General features: G+C 47.1%; 1 protein-coding gene across 3 annotated transcripts; it reads left to right on the top strand.

Annotated features, from left to right (window-relative positions):
* Positions 1-1,150: 1,150 nt before the first annotated feature.
* On the top strand, positions 1,151-21,979 carry TMEM39A (transmembrane protein 39A). Of its 3 annotated transcripts, XM_074594127.1 has the most exons (11): positions 1,646-1,787; positions 2,090-2,181; positions 3,785-3,873; positions 13,506-13,699; positions 15,279-15,501; positions 16,926-17,009; positions 18,413-18,555; positions 19,018-19,366; positions 20,187-20,374; positions 20,897-21,017; positions 21,556-21,979. In XM_074594127.1, exons 3-11 carry the CDS (start codon positions 3,844-3,846, stop codon positions 21,787-21,789), a joined length of 1,566 nt encoding a protein of 521 aa, XP_074450228.1. In that variant the 5' UTR covers positions 1,646-1,787; positions 2,090-2,181; positions 3,785-3,843; the 3' UTR covers positions 21,790-21,979. The 3 variants fall into 3 exon arrangements, with proteins under 3 accessions (XP_074450220.1, XP_074450228.1, XP_074450237.1); XM_074594119.1 differs by lacking the exons at positions 2,090-2,181; positions 3,785-3,873 and having other exon boundaries at positions 1,151-1,787; XM_074594136.1 differs by lacking the exons at positions 1,646-1,787; positions 3,785-3,873.
* The last annotated feature ends 604 nt before the right edge of the window (positions 21,980-22,583 follow it).

The following is a 22,583-nucleotide window of genomic DNA, read 5'->3' as shown; positions in this document are numbered from 1 at the left end:
TGAAAATTATCTAAAGATGCTGCTGAGGCTGAAATTGAATGCCTGAGGGACAGACCCTGATCTGCTGGCAGGCAATGGTATCAGAAAGAAGCCCAAACACACTGATAAGCCAATGAGACATTATCAGAGGCCCTTCCAGACCATCATTTTAAAAGTAAAACATAATAGAGGGAAGGGCTGGTCAGGCCAGCTCTACGCCCTTTGTCATAAACTTGCCTGGTCTGAGTTACCAGGTACTCAGGATAAAACATTTAGAGCAGTGCCTCCCCACGCAGAATTGTCTATTGCTCACACGCAAGATTCTTTCCTTCAATATTTCCTCTTGCTCCCTGGGAGAGTTCTCTTCTTGTGGTTGTAAAAGCTAATCATTCAAAGAGCTACCTTTTCACGCCAGCGTTGAGCTGGCACCTACAAGCTGGCCCAGAAGTCACCTGCTGAGCGCTGCTCGGAGCAGGAAGCCTTGGGTTGGTTTCTGTGTCAACCACACGCCAGCCTTTGGTGATCTGCTGCCGCATGGTGGATACTGCAGACACTACCCGATGTCCCTTCCCACTGCTCGACCTTCACTGGCTCTTTCCAGTGCTCAGGCTGTCCTGAATACCTGTGCGTGCCTGCTAACGTGTCCAGGTGGCCCAGGTGTTCTCCAGTTGTGGCACCTCGGCCAAGGGCGGCAGTGGCAGCAGGACTTTTCAGCTGTTGATGTTCAGTCATGTGGGATAAATGGATTTGCTGGCTGCAGTGAAGCAGTTAATTATGATTATAATTATTATATATTACTATAATGTTGGGGGGCATCTCATGATGCAAAACATGGAGTTTTATGGATTTATTACTACCTGTGATTCTAGAGCAACAAAAATGGTGGTGGTGCGGCAGAGAGCAAGGCATCATAGCATCACAGAATGGTTTGTGTACGAAAAGACCTCAAAGATGATCTCATTCTAACCCCCCCTGCCATGGGCAGGGACCCCTCCCACTAGACCAGGTTGCGAAAGCCCCATCCAGCCTGGCCTTGAACACTTCCAGGGATGGGGCATCCACAGCTTCCCTGGGCAACCCGTTCCCATGCCTCAACATCCTCACAGTAAAGAATTTCTTCCTGATACTCAATTTAAATCTACCCTCTTCCAGTTTGAAGCCAAGAGACGGAGCATCTCCCCTGCAGGCTCCTGCCTGGGGCTACCCAGCGTGCCGCTGATGCGCGGGTTGAACCAAAAAAAAAACAAACCAGCAAAAAAAAAAGGACAAACCGACGGCATCAGGCAGGCCACCCCCGCCACCCGTCCCTGCCGCCGCCACCAAGATGGCGGCGCGGCGCGGCCGCCCCGCCCCCGCGGCGCCCTGCCCTCCCTGGGCCGGCCGCGGCCGGCCGCCGCCGCGGTGGCTGCTGCTGCTGCCGCCGCCGCCTGTCGCCCTGTGATGAGAGCATCAGCCCTCACTGCCACGTCTCCCGGGCAGCTGCGGCGGCGGCGGCGCGGGCAGCCGGCGGTGTGCAGGGCCGCGCCGAGGCCAGGCTCGCCCGCCTCTTCCTTTTCTGCCTTTCCCTTCCCCGCAGGGCGGCCGCCCGCTCCTGCTCCTGCCCCTGCCCCTGCCCCGCCGCGGGCAGCGGCGAGGTGGGTCTGCCCGGCGGGAGGAGGGGAGCTCCGCGGGGCACTCGCCGCCGCCGCAGCCTCGTCCCCCGCCGGGGTGCTGCCGGGGACCGGGGCTGGCCGCCTGGCCGCTGCCGTCGGAAGGGGACCCCGCTGCCGGCTGATGTCCGAGCCGCGCCGCCGCCCGCCTTTGGATGTGTGAGTACCGGCCCCGCTGCTCCCCAGGGGCAGCTCCGCTCCGGGAAAGGCCCACCGGCCGGTGGGCTCTGCCGGGCCGGGCCGGGCTCGGCGGGACCTTGCCCCCGGCGGTGCGGGGACGGGTCGGGCGGGCGAGCCGCCTCCCTGCGGACCCCCTCCCCCTCAGGCTGCCCCGTCCGTGCGGGGCCGCCGCCCACCCCTGAAACTTCGCGCGTGTGTGTGTGTGTGGTGCGGAGGTTCTGCTGGCCCTGTCTGGTCCTTTTGGTAAGTTATGGCACCTGGTGTCGGGCTTCTCGTTTCAGACGTTTCCTGAGGTGTCTGGGTGGAAGCAGGAGGTCCCAGCAGGTCGCTGAGATGTGGGTGCTCCTGCGGTAGGAGGTCGAAAGGCAAGGAGGTTGGTCTGGGGTGGTGGGGAGGTTTGCTTTGGAGGTAATCAGTCCTACAAAGGAGGTGGGAGAGGGCACCGTCCTGTGGAAGATGGAGAGCCGAGGCAGTCCTCTATGCCTGGGCAAATCTAACCTGCCATGAGGTACCGTTTCCAGAATGGATGTGGGTGCGCACCCCTACAGCTGTTCTTTTTTGTACCACTAAGAAAACAGCGTATCGGTCATCCTCCATTATGTAGGACAGCGGTTAGGCCAATGGTTTTCCTTGTTACATGAGGTAACTCCTTTACCACTCCAGCATCATTTTAACATGATGAACGCGTAGCTGAAACAGAGGCAGCTTTGTTTGCAGTGTACGATCGCTCTCGTGCATGCTTTTTCATCGGGAATAACGGGCCCCTCGTATCACTGGCATCTGTTACCACTGCAAGTAGAGGAATGAAACATCTGTATGCCAAAGTGGTGAGTCGTAAAGTTTTTGAAGACGGGGCATCCCTTCTGTAACCAGCTCAGTTCTGTTAACTCGCTGTGTTCAGGAGAAATTTTCTGGGAGAGAGATACAGTAGTGCAGGGATGGGGATGGGACTGGAATGGCTCAGCTCCAGGATGTCAAGAGCAGAGGAGGACCGCAGCCCTTTAACCCCCAGTCTGCTCCTTCACTCACCTCCTGGCACTCCTCTTGTTGGAGCGACTTTGTTTCTGGCACGCGCTTCTTCCAGCCTCTCCTCCTCGCCTCCAGCCGAGGCAAGTGGTGTCATGATCGGATGATGCTCTGCTGGTAAAACCTGGGCCCACTGGAGCCAGGCAGCGTTGCCCTCTCAGGGAGTTGTGCTGGAACTTCACCCACTCCTTGTTGTCCCTTATCGGACTGGAAGTTCTTTAGGTGTAGGTGCAGCTACTCCTTGTTTCTGTTCTTGAGCATCTTGGACTGGGGTTTTGCAGTGCAAAGCAGCACATAGGGTGGGAATGTTGTCCAGGTCTGACTTATTTGGAAGGACAGAGTTGCTCGGGTAGTATCACTTTCCCAGTTAACTGTGTCCAATGTGATGTGTACTCCTAATCTCAAGACCACAGAGGTCTGCATGCCTCCTGTACAGCTCATTCCTGGCTGTCTCTTTGCAAACCTAGTGACTTGTAGGCATTTGAGACCCAGTTTTTCAGAAGGTCTGGGTATCCACATTCCTACTGATAGAGGTGTCTATATAACGTCAACGTGAGCTTTCAAAATCATTGATAATTTAGAAAAGGCAGGCCTTTTATTTTTATTTTTTTACTTCACTTTTATTTTTCACAGTCTTTCTGACTGTAAAATGGGGTTAAAACATTTTGCTTCCTACTTTTGCAGAGTATGTTTCTATTCTGCTTGTAAGACAATAATTTTTTTTTAAAACTTCTTGCTATGTACTGGCTAGCACATTGCTGAATTACTCTTTTTACAGAGACACTAATGGCATCCTGCGGTAGCTGAGGAAATAAAGCTCTTCTCGTCTTAGTGGCCTGCCTATATTAGCAATATTTGTGTGGATGTAACATTGCCAAGATACTTATACGTATTACTCAAGACAACTTCAGTCTGGATATCATGAAACTAATGTTTTTTTTCTTCTGCAGGCATCAAATCTGGATGTTTGAGGATACAGCAAGAGCATATATGCTAGAAGTGTTTGTTAATGTGGCATCCAATTTCCGTGAGTGTTCAGGTCAGAAGCCAGTTGGGCCACTCAGTATGACTCTGTAGAGTGACAGCTACTAAAGATGGATATGGTGCAAAGCAGCAAGATAGTACTGATTCTGAGACCGTCCTGCTCCTCAGTCTCAGTCCTTTCCCTGTGCCTCTGAAATCCTGGAAAAAGTTTTCTTCTGGCAGTTACAAGCATGTGGTTCAGTTTTAGTTTATGGATGTGAAACTCTTGAGTTGGAGGGGTTGGATTCATACTCTGGATTTAAAGAAGAGAGATTTTGTCAGTACAAAGATGTGGGTGCTTTTTAGCACTGTTGAAAATCAGCTAGAGTTTTGGTTGAATTTGTTTAATATTAGAATGTTTGGTCTTAAAATTATTACTGATTTCCAACCATTCTTTTGTTTGTCCATTGCGAAGTTTTATGTCCTGGCATGTTTATGGACTGAGAAATACAGATGAGGGTTGAATTTGGCTTGCAGAATCTACTTAAATGCTTGGGATCTTTAGACTTTAGTATTACTTGATTTGTCATGCTTAATTGTACAGTATGATATTCTGTTATACATGTTTTTCTTTTTGAGGCCCAATTTTTGTTCTCGTTGCACTGCCGTTCAATGGGAGAACTGATGAAGTTTCATGACAGTGCTGCAGTGCTAGTTTATGCACAAGAAACCGTAAGGAAGGCACGGAATTACGACAGTCGACCTTCCTCTTCTTCCGGGGATCCCTTCCCTCCGCCATCTCCTTAATCTGCTCTCTGGCTGCAGAGTTTGGCCTGTCATGCTAATGGGTGGTGCCATGAAATTAGCGCTCTCCTCCTCTTTGTTCACCTAACTGCAGCAGGTCTCTTGTGCTGATGGAAAGTTTTAGCCCATTTATTTCTAACCGTACCACAATTAGATAAGCGGCACTGCTTTTTTAGCAGGTGGATTTTTAAAATCAGAGGTAAATCTCTAGTAGCTGTGTGACTTGGGCAAATAGCTCATGAGCTATCACAAACTCGCCTGAAAGACTTCCTGCCATTCTTCATGGGGTGTAGTCATTGGAGACTCACTTCCAACCTTTTTTTTTTGACTTTTTTGGGCTGCACGTGTTGCAAGCGGAAAATGAGACTTCTGGTGGGAAGTGAATATTGTGCAAGCTAGTCAGAAAAGCCGTGCTGGCTAACATGGTGCGGCGGCATCCACATGTACTAGCGGGTTTGAAATAGTTGGTTTAAAGCAAAATTGTCGTTAGGCATCTGTGGGCCAAAATACTTAGAAAGGAGTACGTACGCAGATTCAGACAGCTAAATTAGTCTTGGTATAGTTAATTATACCAGGGATTAACGTCTTCTATTGCATTTTCCCTCATCTGCTTGATTAGTTGCTCTGTAAATGGTTGTATGAAGTTCTGAGTGCCGCCTACCAGAGTAATAGAAATTGAATTGGAGACCCTAACCATTTAGCGGGGAACTTGTAAATTACCTATAAAATACCTATAATAAATTATACCTAATATATATATTACCTGTTAAGAAGCAAGGAGAGGGGATTTGATGTATTCTCTTATGTGTTTTTTTTTAATGCAAATTCATGATTTATGCAAGTCAGGATTTATTTAGAATTCCCTGCAATGATTTTGCTTTTGCACAGTGTCAGGGATATGCAAATCATCGTCACACGGATACTTTCCGATATGAATCCCAGTGCAATGACTTGGGGTAAGGCTCAAGGAGGTGTTTCTTCCTTGTGTTCTACTCCATGCCTTCAAACTCATTGCTATAGATGGCAGATGCCTGCCTTATTTTTATCTAAGTGAGGACAAAATAGAAAAACACTAGTGACTCCTACGAGTTGTCATTGTGGCTGATCTCCATTAAATTAAACATAGGGATTGGCAGAGGAGCAAAATCAGCAGGAAAGCTGCTTCTGTTTGTTTTTAAAAAAAGCTTCTCTAAAGCACTAAAATAATACTGTAAAAAATATTCACTACTATGTACAGAGACCCCTGGGAGGAGAAATACTTGCTGAACAGTTTATCCTGCTTGGGATAAGGAAATTGAGGTCTAAATCAGTAAAACAACTTCCCTGGAAGTCAGTTGAAGAGGAGAGATTTAAAAAGCAGGAGTTCCTGGCTTGTAGCCCTGTACTCAGGCCATTAGACCCTGTGTACGCATTCAGGATTGGGAGGAGAATGCATATGTCGGTGGCTTGCTTGGCTGGAAATTACAAGATGGGCTCTTAGGCAAGAACATATATATTTTTTTTTTTCTTTCCTCCCTCTCAGTAGTGAGCTGTTTTGCTGTGCATTTGCCCTGATAAGTTGGAAAATAAAATCTCAGTGGCCATAGCCAAAATTCCCCTCCTTTCCCAGCCACTGTGTGTTGCACGGTGTAACAGAGGGTGATCAGTGGCTGTGTTTTAGTAGTGCAGTGCCTGTGTGCAGTGTTTACTGAAGAGCTTTGGTGGAAGATGTACTTAGGAATGCACGTTGATAAATCGTATTATCATCCAGCTTTGATAGCTTTGCCCATGTTGGGTCTGCTAATACATTGTCCTTGTGATTTGGCCTTACTTCCCAACCACTGTCCCCTTCTAAACTGAACTTTTGTTTCTATCGGTAACAGGCTCATGAAGTTGGAGCTTAAAACTTTTTGTGTTCGTACACACTCAAATCCTGTTTGGGATCTGAAGCTGAAACTCCGCCGAGCTTTCAGACAACAGTACAGGTTGCCTTTGAGAACCGTACATGCAGCTCACTCAGTAATTCCCCACCAGCTCTTTAGTTTTAGCCTCTCCCTCTGGATGAGGCTGGACTTGCTGTCTGCCCCTTTCCCTGCACAATTTGGAAACATGGGAATTGTAGGACCAAAATAGACCATGACCCAGCTGATCAGGCCTGCGTTTCCCTCTGCTGATGGAAAAACTCAACTTTGCAATTCTATGTTGTTCTCACACCAGAACAAGCCAATGCTTTCTTTATTCCCAGATCCAGAATTTGGCTGTGAGTGTAGCTCTTTGCATCAGAAGAAGCCAAAGAAAACGTTCATGTCTTACTAACTGTGCGATAGATACTGTTGTCTTGGTGAGGAGTGTGTTATCGGCCACTTGTAGCTGCTGAGCCCTGAGGATCTTGTGTTGTGGGTTTGGTTTGTGTTCCCCCTCCCCCCCCAGCTTTTTTTTGGAACATAATTTCACTTGTCTTCATTCATAAAATTATTATAGTCATTCAATAAAGTCTTACTAAGCTGTTTACTTTGACCTCCTGCAGCAGTTAGTTGCACAAGGTAATTATATGGTTATGAGGTATTATTTTATTACTCCAGGAATCATGGCTTTGTTCTTGTACTTGCCAGGGGTTCATTAAGAGCGCTTAGTGTGTGTGTGTATCTTCTTTCCTCCAATTCACAAAGACTTGAACTCATCTGTAGTCTGAAGAGGACCGTACTGCCTCCATACCTCTGGAAATCTCTTCCTCGCACCCCCTAAAGTAAGGTCTTTGAGGGTGTTTTTAAGGAATGTGTAGGATTTGGGTTGGAAATCCCTCTCCATTTTTAAAAATTGCTTTTTCAGCCTCTTCGATGATTTTCTTGGTCTAGAGTATTAAGAACTTAAATCTATGTCCCATCTTAAAAAGTGTGTCTGCAAAATGAGCTGAACTGAGCTTACTATGCTTTAACCTGAGAGGCTTTTCCTGGAAAACTTTTCTTTCCTGCTCCCATTTTTTGTCTGTGAATTGAAGTGTTTGAAGTACTGCGGCAGCTACAAATGACAAGCGCTGCCTTCACCTTGTCTTTAGCTAGAACTCTTTATTTTCCACGCTTATCTGTCTGCTTAGCTCTAGCCTTCCTCACTGAAGATGCCTGAAATGAGTCATACAGTATATCTTCCCATTTGTGAATTCTTGCCTTTTTCTTGCTACTTTCACCTTTTGGCTTTGACACGTGTGTAGCGGACTGATAGATGGAGCCGCTTCAGCCAGAGTTGTGCTGTATCAGAAAAGCCTATGCTGACTTGGTCTTGCTGGGTTGGTTTTGTTATTACAGAGAAGGTTCTTGGTTCTTAGTCACAGGGCAAAAATCCGTCTCTCTTGTCCTTTTCACTGGACCCCAGGCTGTGCTTCAGGGGGGCTTCTGTCTCTCACCACCCTGAATCTCAATCCGTCTCTCCGTATGGTGTGAGGACTTGGAAAATGTGCTGACTTGGGAGACCTCCCTTCTAACCGGTTTTGCTTCCCAGCCCGAGGCCGAGCTCTGGGCCAGGTGGTGGGTGTGTGGCTGAGTTGAAAGGTTGTGTTGACTTAGCGCTGGGGGAGCTCTGCGCAAGCCAAATATTTAGCTTTCCATCTGATAACCTGTTGGTTGTTTCCACCCTCGCAACAACCAAATGCTTTTTCATTCCCAAACCAATTAAGGGCTTCCACAGAAGTTTTGCAGCTTCTCGGTTTTCGGTGTGGCAGATGCGACGGCGCTGACAGAGTGGTCTCGTTACCAAGGCATGGGTGCAGACATCGCTCTTCCTCGGCTTCTTATTTTTTTTTTCTTTTTTGGCATTGTGTTGGGTAAATCAGATAACAGCTTTGACTCTCATTTTTTCCATCTGTCAAAATGTTTTTATTTTAGTGGGAGCCTTTTTTTTTATTTATTTAAAGGGGCCTGCAGAAAAGGTGGAGAGGGACCCTTCATCAGGGAGTGTAGTAGTAGGGCAAGGGGTAATGGTTTTACACTGGAAGAGGGCAGATTTAGATCAGATATCAGGAAGAAATTCTTTACTGTGAGGATCGTGAGATACTGGAACGGGTTGCCCGGAGAAGTTGTGGATGCCCCATACCTGGAAGTGTTCAAGGCCAGGCTGGATGGGGCTTTGAGCAGCCTGGTCTAGTGGGAGGTGTCCCTGCCCATGGCAGGGGGGTTGGAACTACATGATCTTTAAGGTCCCTTCCAACCCAAACCATTCTGTGATTCTGTGACTCACAGCAGTTCAAAAGAAAACTTGACTATAGGGTGAATTTGATGATAATTTGCAAAGACATTAGAATTGCTGGACAAGTGCAAGTTTGGGATTAGGTTGACTGGCTACAGTGACTTGAATTGAGGACATTAGTAGCCAAGAGACCTTTTTGCATTGCTTCTTTCAATTTTGGAGAATGATGGGGGAGGGAGGGAGGAAGAGCTGTTTGTCTGCCAGCTGAAAGTCACAACTGTTATGGTATATATTTAATCTCAAAGGTTAGAGAATGCTACACTATTTTACTCCTCCCATCTTTCCAGAAATGGCTTCACCAGGGGCTAGTAACTGTCTTTTGCAGCCTTGCAAACAAGGTTTTATAAATAACCCACTGTTTGGGACACAGTGAGTTCTTGTCACCTGTGAGGTGGCAACAGAAGTAATATGTAAAGTGGCAGCCCTGGGGCCAGAGCCTTTCACTCAGGCCAGGGTGAACTGTCCAGGTCTTAAACGGTCCCTTGCCTTTGTGGTGTGGGAGCTCGTGTCTCAGATCTTATCCAGATGGTCCAGTTCCAGGATGGATGTTCCCTTTTGAAGGAAAATGGCCTAGAAGCCAGTGCTCCTGACAGCAGGGGGTCGGGCAGCTGCTACAGCTGGGGGAGGAATTGCTAGATACCCAGATGCAGGAGTGCTCTGGAGATGGGTGGTGCTGCTTCTCATGTCACTGCTGCTTTCACGCTCCTGGGCTTGTACTTTCCCTGCACTGTTCCCAGTTCCTTTATCCTTTTGTCCCACACTTGATGGTAGCTGTGGTTCAGGGTATTACCATTAGCCACACGGAGGGGCTGGAAATGTCAATGGTGTTCTCTCAGCGCTGGTAGTTCCCCATGCTTTGTGTCAGCGCTCAGCAGCCACGTCACGGGGGTGGCCTGCTGCACATCCCTTTGAGGGAGCACTGCGTGGGTGGCAGGTTTGTGTCCACGCCTGCCTCGCCGTAAAGCACGGGCACCCCAAACAGAAAGTCTCCTGTGTTGCTGAGGAGGAGGAGGCAGGCACACCTCCCTTTGCTAACGGCCACAGAGGCAACGTGTTGCTTCACCCCAAGACATCACGTGCTTACTTGGTGGGAGGAAAGCTGCTTTGATCAAGATGGGGACTTGCAACGAGAGACCTGTGGTCTTCTCAGGCCACATTTCCCTTTCTGCTCTTGACAGTATCCGGTTGTAGGACTTGTGGAGCCAAGGAGAGCCTCTTGAATGTTTTCCAAGCGCTGAGAGTTCTCATGCAGCGAACTTCCCGAGAGGATTGGAGGCTCAGAGTTTTCTCCAATTAAAAAACATTAATGCCATCAAAATAACTGTCTGAGCATTGTAGCGTTTCCAGCAAAGAGATGGGGAACCAGGCAGACTTCTCATTGTGATGAGTCACTGACTCTCTCCTGGTTTGCCTCTTGGTAAGAGCTGTTTGGGCAGCTGCTGATGCAGGACTGTGATTCTGAGTGATCGTCCCTGGGGAGCAGGACAGGGCTGCGTGCTGCTTTGCCTCTGAACTGGTGGTCAGTTGGATAGTTCGTCTGCTTAGTTCTTTCGTCAGTAAAGCCTTGCTCACAGCTGTGGTTCTTGCCTACCTTGATCCTGCCTCATCAGGAGGCAGATGGGGCAGTTGGGGAGACAATGGGGAGGAGGGGTGTTGGTGCAGAGAAACAAAATGCCCAAATCTGTAGTCCTAAAAGCACGAATTAGAAAGCAGAGGGTCTGATGCCTTACGTTCCTGGAACTTCTTATAACCATATCACAGCTGAAGGTTTTGTCTCTGTCCCAAAAAGAGCGCGGTCCCTCTCTAGGACCCAAGAGGTGTCCATACTCATATCCTTTCCTGTGCGCAGACAGAACCACTGTACACTGTTCTGCAGCTGGTCTTCAGATCCTTCTTCTGTGTTTTTATGATGCCCACATCTGTCTGAGAGAGGAGATCTTGGAAGCTAGGCAGTTTCTGTTCTGTGGATGTTGACGATGAAAGGACTACGAGTATGTGACTTATTTTTGAGGGAAATTATAGATGAACTGGGAAGAACAATGTGGAATCACATTAATGGACTAAAAATTCTTGTCAGGAAAAGCTTTTATCTTCCATTACTGACTTTTTGTGTCTGAGACTATATTAAAATAAGATCACTGATGGGGTGGGAGCACTGCAAACAAAGAAGGGAGCCTGGTAGACTCCCAGCTCGCTCTGCAGGCTCTTTATTAATTCTTAATATGACTTGGATGCACACAGGAATCTGAAGTGTCGGAGTAAAGGGTCATGGACACTTTTTTTTTCTTGTCAGCATATTTTTCACAGTAGAATCATGCCTTTGTTTATTAATTGAAAACTATAAAAAGGCTTTTTCCCATGTCTTTCCCCTCAAAAAGGAGGGCTGTTGATTGGTTCAAGTCCAAAAAAAGCAGACTTAGAGTCAAACTGATGTGTAATCTCACTGCTTTGTTTAACTTTATCTGGGGAGCTTCAGTTTTGTGTGGCTAGTTTTACAAAATAAAAGCAAACAAAAAAGGAATGGTTATTAGGCAGGTCGTCCTCTAACAGACATCTATCTAATTTGATCAGACTCCAGTGAAGTAAAGTTATTTAAAGCTTGGCATGAGGAACTGCACATTCTATATGCTCGTGGATCACTGTGAAAGGGCTTATTCAAGTGCATTTAAAATACGGTGTGCTGATGTTAAGGAGGGCTCCTTTCCACAGGCATTCTTTTTTACCTGCATTTTACTGGTTTGCAAAACCAGAAGGTGGAAATGCGATTACTTAGTTTCCAAGTGTCTATATTATCAAGCATGTGAAGCATACTAATGGGATAATACTAATGAGAGCTGTTAAATTATTTACATGAATTGCTGAATGTGGCATAAAGTACCTTCCACTGTAACTACCAGTAATTAGACCACTGACGTATTGCATCTGTTATCATAAATAACCTGTAGGTTGAATCAGACCAATTGTTTTTGCTTCTACAGTCCCTGTAATAATTTAATTTGGCTTAAAATGGCTTTCAAAGTTGCTCCTTTTAGAAGTCTTTATCTTTTTTCTTTATTTTTCCTTCACCTTAACTGCTTATGTAAAGTGTCCAGATACCCTAAGTGAATTGTGCATTGTTTGTTGCTGTCCCTGCTCATCTTGTACATGTAGGAGAACTTTCTTCGGTTTATATTTAATTCCGGAAATACAAATATTCCCAAACAAAACTCTAGAACATCCTAGAGCCTGAAAGCTCTAGAGTCCTGACTAGAAAGGAGAGGAAGAAGGAAGGTTTCGTTTGTCTGTTGTGTTGTCATTGGAATTATAATGAGAGTTTTGAAGTCTGCCAATGCCAAAACCACATTATTTTGCTCCAAACCCAAACTGTCCAATGTTTGCTCTCTTTTCATGCAATTTCACAACTCTCTTTTTTTGGTTTACTTTTTTTTTTTTTTGAGTGACCTTCATGTGGGTATGTCTTTTGAAACATCTTATGTGATTTTTGTTGAAATTCTGAGTTATTGGAGTAGAGACGAAGCATGGGAAATTTTAATACAAATGATGGTTCTTTGAGAGAGTTTTTTTAGAATAGTCCTCCTGCACACTGTGGTCATGGTGACAGTGGTGTGACTCATTGAGCAAACTTCCTGGCATTTCTGCCAGCTGTGATTTCTCAGGATTTTAAAGGAGGTGATAACTGAATTATAAATAGACAACAGGTTCCATCTGTAAATTTCAAAGCTAGATCCAGAGTTTCCCAGAAGGTGGGAGTGCTTTTTTAGACCCTGGGTTGGTTCTGGCTGTGACATTTTGCCAAAAGGGCGGACGGTTAATCTCCAGAAATGCAAATCTGTATCCTTGTAGTGAGATGCTCGCTCACAGTGCCTCGATTCTGTACAACACACGCACTTGGATTGACTTCCAGATTTGCACTCCAGTTCAGCCTATCGCTTTTATGCCTGCTAGCCGTCAGAAACTTACTTGACTGCTGAAATCCTTGCAGTGTCAATCAGTGAAATAAAAATCAATATTTACAGGCTCACTTCTAAATTTAATTTTTTTTGAAGTCTGTGGTATGTAATTGCATGGCCATGCACTTGAAGGACACTTATATGTGTGTTTTGCTGCACTACTCTGCTAGCTAGAACCACTTTTATATGGATGTCCTACCATTGTGTCAGTTAGGCTTTCTTAGCACAGAAGGGAGCTGAACCATGTGATTAACTTCACAGAGACCAATTAAGGCTGTCTGTTCTGAGCTCTGGCAGGATGTCCAGCGTCAGACCATGTCAAGTGATGTATTGGGTGGTTAAAAAGACCTGCGAAGCTCTAGTAGCTCCTTGCACCAGAACAAGGAGAGGGCTTTTCCCAGACTTGCTTTTGAAACAAGGCACACAGTTGTGTGTTCTCCAGTGCTGGAGATGCTTGGTGGCTCTTTCCAGCCAACAGGAAGTGCTCACAGTCGCTGATGGCTAATTTAAGCAGCTGCTTTTTAAAGACACAGTGTCAGTGGCATCCGTTCTGTGTATCCGAGCAGACGCTGATCTGGTGCTGTTGAAAGGGCACAGTGTTTTAGGGTGGCGATGGGTGTCTCCGCAGGGCTCTGCATGTATGAGTGGCTTCCTTTTGCATGAACTCCCTTGTCTGGGGTGTGAACTTGGTGACCAGCCGTTTGCAGCTTAAGTGATGTTTCTGCCTCCTTTGCAGACCTGGGAAGGCTTCGGGATCGTTGTCTGGGTCTCAGGGCACAGCCTGCTGGAGGCACTGGAAGTGGATTGGTTCCTGGTCATGCCCGGTGGAAGGAGGGGACCCAGCCGGCAGCAGCTAAGCCGTTCAGCTTTGCCTTCTCTCCAGACGTTGGTTGGCGGGAGCTGCGGAAACGGTACCGGTTTGAGAAACAGGTGAGGAAAAAGGTAGGGTTTTTGAGACACCCGTAGCTAGGACAGTGCGAAAAGCTAGGAGCCTTGATCCACTCTGAACTCTGTGCAGGAGTGTGGCTTTGTGTTTAAAGCAAGGAACTGGGAGATGTGAACCTTGAGCCCTCTGCTGTGCCATTAGGAGATGGCTCATCCAAGAGGGAACGTGCGCCGTGTGACAAAGCTCTTCCAGCTTCTCTTTTCAGCTCTGCTGTGGCACATGCTTACCTCTGCGGCCCCTCTCTTGACTTCATGCATTAAAATCAGCCCTGTGGGGAGGATTGTGGAAGTGGTCTCTGCCACCCATCACCACTTACTATGGTCGCAACAGCCAGGGGTGGAAGTTGCATGGTGCTGAGTTTGTCTTTTCCTGCAGCAGATCCCAGAGCAGTGAGTCCTAGCAGATTATGAGTCCTTGTCTCTCTTGCCCATTTGTCTGCAATACCACAGGGAGTTAGTGTGACATGTCAGAGCTCAGCTGTGAGTGCCCTTCCTACGTGATAGAAAGGCAGGGCAGGAGGATGCCTATATTCTCTTTTAGCTGTGCTGGCTGCAGATGAAACAAATTCTCACAGTTGGCAAAGCTCATCTTCATTTTCTGGGGAAGTTGAGGGCTGAAAAAGGAACACACAGTGACATTTAGATCTCCACATTTGGCACAAAGACTTAAAAGGGCCCAGTGTAACTTCCTTCCACACTGAAGTTATCAGACTAGAGAAACTACTTGCTGCATGTTGAGGCCCTGAACTACTTGGTATAGGTTCATCCTTACAGAGTAGAGAGATCCAAGCCATTTAGCTTTGGCCTTTAAAGACTTCTCTGTCTGGGATGGGTGGATGGATGGCACAGTCTTAGATTCTTGAGGAACAAGTGAGACCATGAAGTCAGTGCCCCAGGGTCCAAGGGGAGCATCACTTATCCTGGTTTCAGTCACACACAGCATAGTTTATATCTGAACTTCCTCCATCGGTTTAGTCTGCTGGAGCTTTTAGTTGTCCTAGCCTCCTCTGAAGGCTAGGAAAGAAGGAAGTGTGAGAATAGTTGAGAGGTCAGCCTCTAGGAAGTGGCTGAACTCCTCTGTTCCATTTTTAGTTATCTCTTTTCAAGAGAGAAACTGTGAGCAAAATGACAATGTGCACTTTCCAATACTGGAGAAGGAGGCTGGGTGCTACTGTAATGTCCCAGTGATGGGTGGAAGGAGCCAACATTAAGCGCTTGGTCTGGCACAGAGTTCTCAATGATTTTTTGCTTGGAGTTGCTTCCTCACCCTGCACCTCTGTTCCTCCATCTACAAGTTTACTCAAGTATTGCTGGGCATGTTACAGCACCTCTGGCAGATGAATCTGTTGTGTGGAGAAAATGCTGGGTGAGGGTTTTGTCTGAGTTAAGAAGATGAAGCTCACCACCAGTCTTGTGCCAAAAATGTAAATGCAAGACTTCTGCCATCTCTTCTCTAGCAATTCCTAGTCCCATATTCACAACCCCAAGCAGTCCCTGTCTGTCCTGGAAAATGGTAGAGATGATGTGGAATGTTTACCAAGTGAGTGATATATGTCTGCTTCAGGAATGGTAGCGCCATCAGCCTCTCTGCACCTCCAATCACAGCGCTGATTACTCCAGAGCCTGTACGTCACTGCCGGATCCCTGAACTGCCATTGGATGGGAGTCTTCTCTTTGAATTCCTGTTCTTCATCTACCTACTGGTAGCCCTCTTCATTCAGTACATCAACATCTACAAGACTGTCTGGTGGTACCCATACAATCATCCTGCTTCTTGCACTTCACTGGTGAGTTCCTCAGCAAATGCCATCCCTCGTCCTTTTTCATTACACGGCTTTTTTTCATGCTTCAGCAGTCCAGGAATCACCGAGCATTTGACACTAGAGGGGTGAAGGGAAGTTCACATGCACCCCCATCAGTCAGGGCCATGTCATCCCCCATTTTGCAGGGGAGAAAACACATGGAAGGTGAGAGAGAGGTGTCAGCAGGACTCCTTCAGTCGAAATTTCTTGTAGATACTTGCATGGCCTAGCTAGCCCCTAGGGTCTGAAATGGAGCTGGGACTCCAGGAGCCTGCTCTATCCTGCTGTGGATGCCCCTTCCCAGTGGAAATAACAGAGCTTGAGAGAAGGGAGAAGATGCAAGTTTTCATTAGGATCTCACAGCAGGTCAGCAGCAGAGGAGTTGGAGAGGGGGTCAGATCCTCGGCTTATGTAAACCTTCCAGTCTCCTCGGTTTCAGTCTTCTTCCTGGCCCAATAAGTTGGACAACCTAGCAGTGACCTGTACCTGAGTCAGCAAACCTCATCTGAGTGAAGCTAGCCGCTGAAGTCCTTTGGTTTCTATTGTGTCCTTGCTGCTTGGAAGCATGAGGTGGTTCCTTAGTTAACTATACCGACAGGTGGTGCTGGTGTTCCAGTTATCCAGCTGTTAAGTTTAAGTTCAGCTATGCGATGCTGGACACAGCTTTCTCTGAAGAAAAAGCAATCTGTTTTGGGCTCCTTACCCAAAAGGATTTAATGATCATTTGTTTGTTCCCATCATAAGGCAAGCATTCTTTTTTTACCCAAAATGTCCTTGAAGTCCCAAACAGCAGTATTTGGAATCTGCTAACTGTTCTGGCCAGAACATATTTGATAGCTTCACTGAAAAATTGTAAGAGGTCCAAGAGCTGTATCTAACTTGATGCAGCCAAAGTCAACATTAAACTCCTAATTCAGATCGATGACCCACGAAGATGACATTTCTCAGATCAACTTGATTATCAGCGAGCATTGGTCACTACAGACCATATCTGAGACCAAGAACTAAAGTGAGCTGGTGTGCTCGCTCTGTTCTCCATTTCGGTTGCCCTTGCTGTGGTTGCTCAGTGGCTTTTCCTGGGAGAATTTGCAGCCCGTTCTCCATAGTGGGATCCTGGTCCTAGATGTCCCTTTGACCCCCAAAATACCTGCCTGAAGGGTGGGTTTGTTTTGTTTTCAGTGGAAATCTCTCCATGGAAAGGAACCTCCATGTGGGGAAGACCTTGCTTCTGGAGATGCTCCTGTGTTACTGATATTTATCCCTTTTCTCTCATCCCTAATAGAGAGATTTGGGGAATGCTTACACAAGGCCCTAATGTGCTCTCAGCAGCCAGCTTTCCAGTCCCACCCCAGCTGGGTGGTTTCAGAGTCCCTTCCCCTGGTGAAGACATTTTTTCTTTCCTCCTTCAGAATTTTCACCTCATTGACTACCATCTGGCGGCATTCATCACAGTGATGCTGGCGCGGAGGCTGGTGTGGGCCCTCATCTCTGAGGTAACATTCCCACTGTTCCCTCTCCTGTCTGTGGTACGGATTGCAGAGTGTGAACATCCATGGCCTGAGAAAGTTCTGCGAGTTGGATAGCTGGAGGGTTTCCTCCCCCAGAACAAGTCTGGGTGTGAAGGACTAAGATTTTTGGGGATGCCCTTCTGCCTCGGAGCTTTTCTCCTTGAGCCCATTCATTGTTCTGCAGCATTGGGTAGCTCTGTTGCCTCTGCAGCTATAAGGAGATGAAATGGTCACACTTGCTTCTTTATCTCTGCAGGTGCAATACTGTACTTCGCTATCTCATGCCAGTGAAGTGGCTGAGAGAATTGGAAGCGGAAAGGGGAATAGTGAGGTTAGCCAAGACAGGAAGAATAAACAGATTAGAGGGGAAAGGTCAGGAGGAGGATGTCTGAGTACACTAAAATGAAATAGGAATAGCTGGCAGAACTTCTTATCCAGTCCTGGTTACTCAGTAACTTTGAGGCTCTGGTCGCGTCACCTCAGATTTTGAGACCCTCTCTGTGTTTGTGAGAGCAGAACCAGGCCAAATACATGTTGAGGAAAATGCAGGTTCTGTCCACTGAAACCGTTAACACAACTCCAGACTTAAGCAACAAGTTTAAAAATAAATAAATAAAAAAAATAAAAGAACACTTATGTCCTATTGAATAGGTGAATGGAGAAGGTGGTATCTCAGAAGTTTTCTTTTCATCTCTGATTCCTGCCATTTTCATTTATGTTCCCATCCTCCGTAAAACCTTCCATAGACTGAAATTTTTGCATTGAACCTTCCATGCAAGTTCTTGCACATCCCATCTATTGGCTCGAATACCTAAGAATCTTTTCATAGTTCAATTTGCCTTCTCCCACTTGGAGACTAGAACGAGCTGTTTTTCTGTCCTTTTGAAGGTGGTGCCTCCTCACTAGACTGTAGCCTGTACAATCAGTAGAAATGGAAATCTAGTTTTAAGATTGTCAAGGTGCACCGTCCTCTCTTCCCTCAGCTGAGAACTGTGACATTCCAGTTCTTTAGGAAAATTAATGCTGAGACTTGATCATTCTAAAGGAAAAAGCAAGAGAAAATGTGTTTCAGGCTATCCTGGACTATCATCAGAGCAATAAGGAACTTGAGCAAAAATATTTCCTACTTTTCAGCTCTGAAATTTTTTTTTAAAGGCTCTATTTTAGTCATGTCCTACAACACGCACTTATTTGAATCTTTGGGATTCTACCAAACACGACTAAAATCAAAGGAGTCAGTCTCCTACTTTTGGCAGGAAGAGGGCAGCCATCCCTCTTACGGTGCCTCCTGGCACCCCTCTCCCTGCTCCTCTTCCAGAGGCACCCCCTGTGCTCCTGTTCTAGCACTGGTGTTACAGGGCTGTTGAATGTTTCTTCTCCGTTTGCAGGCCTCTCAGGTGGGTGCAACATCAGTGATTCACTACATGGTGCGCCTGGTGCTGCTCACCCTCTGTGGATGGGTGCTCTGCTGGACTTTGGTCAACCTCTTCCGCAGCCATTCTGTTCTCAATCTTCTCTTCCTGGGCTACCCGTGAGTCACACCACCTTGTACCATCAGGGTGCGGGGACTATAGCCACTTGGGGGTGGCATGAGCCACCATGGGAAGCAGAGCTGTTGGCTGTAATCTGCCTCCTCATCTTATGATTAAAGGGGAAGTAGGAAGGGCTGGAGGATGGTGTGAGGAGGTGATGCTGAGCTGATGAAGCAAATTGCCTCAGTATGCTGTTTGCATGAAGGGCCTTTACTGCAACTCAAGACAGCCATTGGGATCACTGGTTCCACAAATGGGATTTAAAGAAGCTTCTCTGCACAGCTGTTGAAGCTGCAGCCTCTAGCCTTTTGTGGGGGAGAAGAGTTGGTCACTAGCTTCTGGAGTGAGGGTTCCTATGTGGTGTCCCTCTCATAACAGCCAACAGCTGTTGAGAAGGTCCCCCCTGCTTCATGTTGAGGTGGCCGTCATTTCAGCCCTATTTTAAATTTCTTTCCCTGCAGATTTGGTGTCTACGTTCCTCTGTGCTGCTTCCACCAGGACAGCAGAGCACAGCCCCTGCCTGCGGACTGTGGTTACTTGGTACAGGACCAGATGGTGGATGATGGGTCGTCAGCTGTCAGCAGCCTGGTCAAACCCAAAGATTTCCTCTCACTTCTGTGGGAATCCCTGAGAGAACAGTTCAATAATCCTACGTCTATCCCCACCCACAGCTGCCCCCTCTCCCCAGATCTCATCCGCAATGAGGTGGAGTGCCTAAAAGCAGATTTCAACCGCAGGATCAAGGAAGTTCTCTTCAACTCTCTCTTCAGTGCCTACTATGTGGCATTCCTGCCACTATGTTTTGTGAAGGTAGCTTTTGTCTGGCTCTCTCTGTGCCCCTGCCCGCCGTCTCCTTCTGAATGTTGTGTGAATTGCTGCCAGGCTGGATTCCTGGTTAATTCCCCTTTTCTCTGTCTCCCCTTTGGCAGCCCGGATAGCGGAGCATGGCTGCATCCGGAGTGCACTAGTACTGCTCCTGGTTGGCGGATAGGTATTGCCATAAATGTGATGCACCTCTAGTCCCATCACCCCACTTACTAACTCCCCTTCTCCCACCCCCTGTCCTAGGCAGATGGATAGCTGTGTTCTTTCTAGAAAAGGGAACCTGTTGTTACCTGTCTCAGATCCAACGTCCTGGCTTTCGAGTGCTTGGATCAGAGGCTTTGATGTTCAGCCTGTTGGAAAACAGAGCCAAGTAGGATGCTTAGCAAGCTAAATCCAAGAATCTCTTGTCAGTGTGGGGGTTGTATTTTTTTAGTCTGTCTTTTTTCTAACTTGAACGAGCTCCAGTTGGTGTAGTGAAATGGGCAGGGCTTCACAATCTGTGCAGCAGTCTTGGTGCAACTGGTGCTCCTGGGGCAGTTCTGTGGCAAGCAAACCTCCTTGTTATCTGCTGCTGGAGGAGGAGATGCACCAGCTGCAGCATCACCCCCTGCCCTTTCTCCTTCAGGTCAAGGAGAAGGGAATCTTGAGTGTTTCCTAAGCTGTAACCCTCTGAAATCACTGGTCCAAAAGCGCATGCCTGTAATGTGTGGTGTGGGTCTGCTGGATGCACATGCAGTATGTCCCCTGTCATTCCCTCCTCTGCTTTGTGACAGTGGTGCCAAGTTCTTGTCTGATCTCTTTGCAGAGCACCCAGTACTACGACATGCGCTGGTCCTGTGAGCATCTCATCATGGTGTGGATCAATGCCTTTGTCATGCTCACCACTCAACTGCTGCCTCCCAAGTACTGTGACCTGCTCCACAGATCAGCTGCCCACCTCGGCAAGTGGCAGAAACTAGAACATGGTTCCTACAGCAATGCTCCACAGCATATGTGAGTGTGGGGATGAGGAGGGGTTGGCATGCCCAGCAAGGGGCTGAGAAGGCATTCTAGTAGATAAGCAAGCATCAGCAATGCTTATTTACTGAGGAAGCTTCCCCATTCACCACAGTGCCAGGTGTCACAAGTGCAACTCTGTTGGTCTTTCTGTTCCCTAGAAATAGAAACATCTGCTCTAGAGAGCTGTGAGGTCCTGCAATCACCACTGGTTCCTTCGCAGAAACAAACACTGAGATCTTCTCGGTGTCTGGAGAAGTAGCTTCTGCAGGGGCAGGGGGCGGTCCCCTCCAATGCAGGGGGCTAAGTTCTTGCACTTGGAAGCCAATTGCTCACATTAATCGGTCAGAGTCCATCTGGTGGGCTTGTGATCACCTCTCTGTGCTTTTCCAGTGGGAGCTAGGACATGTTGTTGTGGCAGAGGCTTTGGTGTTTTTCAAGATGCTGTCCATCCCTGTGAAGTCATGTTCAGGGAGTTGGGAGCACAAGTGCTAATGCTCTGGCTGTCTTTCCCCACAGCTGGTCAGAAAACACAATATGGCCACAAGGAGTTCTGGTGCGACGTAGCCGATGCCTGTATAAAGCAGTTGGGCCTTACAACGTAGCAGTGCCTTCAGATGTGTCCCATGCCCGCTTTTATGCAAGTATCTCTTCTCTTTCTTGACATTGTGGGAGGGAGGAGAGGCCCGAACCTAGCTGCAGCAGAGCGGATTGTGCAGAACAGAGTTCAGTGCTGGGCAACAGCCTGTTGCTGCTAAACAAAAAGCCTGTTCTCAGCCGAGGGGCTTTCCCATTGCAGTGCTACAGTGATGTCTGGGCAAGATGGAAGCCACAGCTGCCTTGTCAGTGCTTTCTCATCATGGTGACGGAGCTTTCCCATCAGGCGGTGGCATATTCTTAAGAGGGTTCTAGTTAACATCTTCCAGGGAAAGGGGAAAGTATGTCAGCTGGCCAGTAGGTTATTTCACCTGTCCTCCCCTTCTCGAGTCAAATGACACTCCTACGCGCCTTGTCTTTCATGCTGTTTTCCCTAAGTAGCAGCTCAGTGGTGGCTGGAGTACAAACACTTCTTCTGCCCAGCACAGTGGTTGCTAGCTCAGCCTTACGCACGTGCCCCTCCCCACTTTAACAATGCATCAAATTATAGAAGTCTGTCCTCTTTAACTGTTTCCCTGCAGTTCCTTTTTCACCGTCCATTACGGCTGCTCAACCTGCTGATTCTCATCGAAGGCAGTGTGGTCTGCTACCAGCTCTACTCACTGCTGCGCTCAGAGAAGTGGAACCATACCCTCTCCATGGCCCTGATCCTTTTCTGCAATTATTATGTCTTATTTAAGCTCCTCCGGGACCGGATAGTATTAGGCAGGGCGTATTCCTACCCACTTAACAACTATGGACTGAAGGCACACTAGGCCGGCCAAACGTGTACCCCTTCTCTTTCCCTTCCCACAGGGCAGGGAAGGAACCTCAGAAAAAAAATATTTTCGTACAGTTCTATTTTTTTCTTGCGGCGTTTATAAATATTTAAAATATTTTATATTTTGTATACTATTGTTTTTGTGGGGCGGGAAGGGAACCAGTGGCAATTAAATGTCGCTTTATAAACAAGGTGTTATTTTATATATATATATATAAAAAAAAAATCAGTGTGTACATACCATATATCTCTACCCATACATATATCTATGTGAAGCAACAGGATTGTGTGTGTGGTCACTGTGTCTGCTTTGCTCACACAACTGCCTTGCTATGGCGCATACTGTGGGGATAGAACTGCTGTTAATTAGGAACTGGTCTGCTGTAGAACTTGGATAAGCTAAAAGCCAGAGGAAGAAAGGAAACACGGGAGCTTTTCACAAGTATGAGTAAAGTTTATCTTAGTAACCTTAGTACCAGGGAAGTCTTGGACTGGAGATGTGCACTGATGTGATACCAGTTTAGGGAAAGGAAGGAAACAGTGTGCAGAAAGACGAAGTTACTGTTAGTAAAAGCTCTCAGTTCGTTCTTCTTCCCACTGTTAGCAGGGCGCAAGTATTAGTTTTAAAAAACAAGCTCTTTAGCTCCTATTTCTCATCCTAGCCCAGAGAATGAACTAAATATGGAAATTATCATTTTAGGAAGGGATTTGAAATAAATAGCTTCATCTAGCAGCATGGTAATTGAATATTTTAAACATCCATCTCTAATCCATTGAATAATATAATTA

Source organism: Larus michahellis, chromosome 1 (assembly GCF_964199755.1).
Source record: "Larus michahellis chromosome 1, bLarMic1.1, whole genome shotgun sequence".
NCBI classification, from domain to species: Eukaryota; Metazoa; Chordata; class Aves; order Charadriiformes; family Laridae; genus Larus; species Larus michahellis.
The sequence above is the reverse complement of the archived record's forward strand: the minus strand, read 5'-3'. Positions and strand labels throughout refer to the sequence as shown.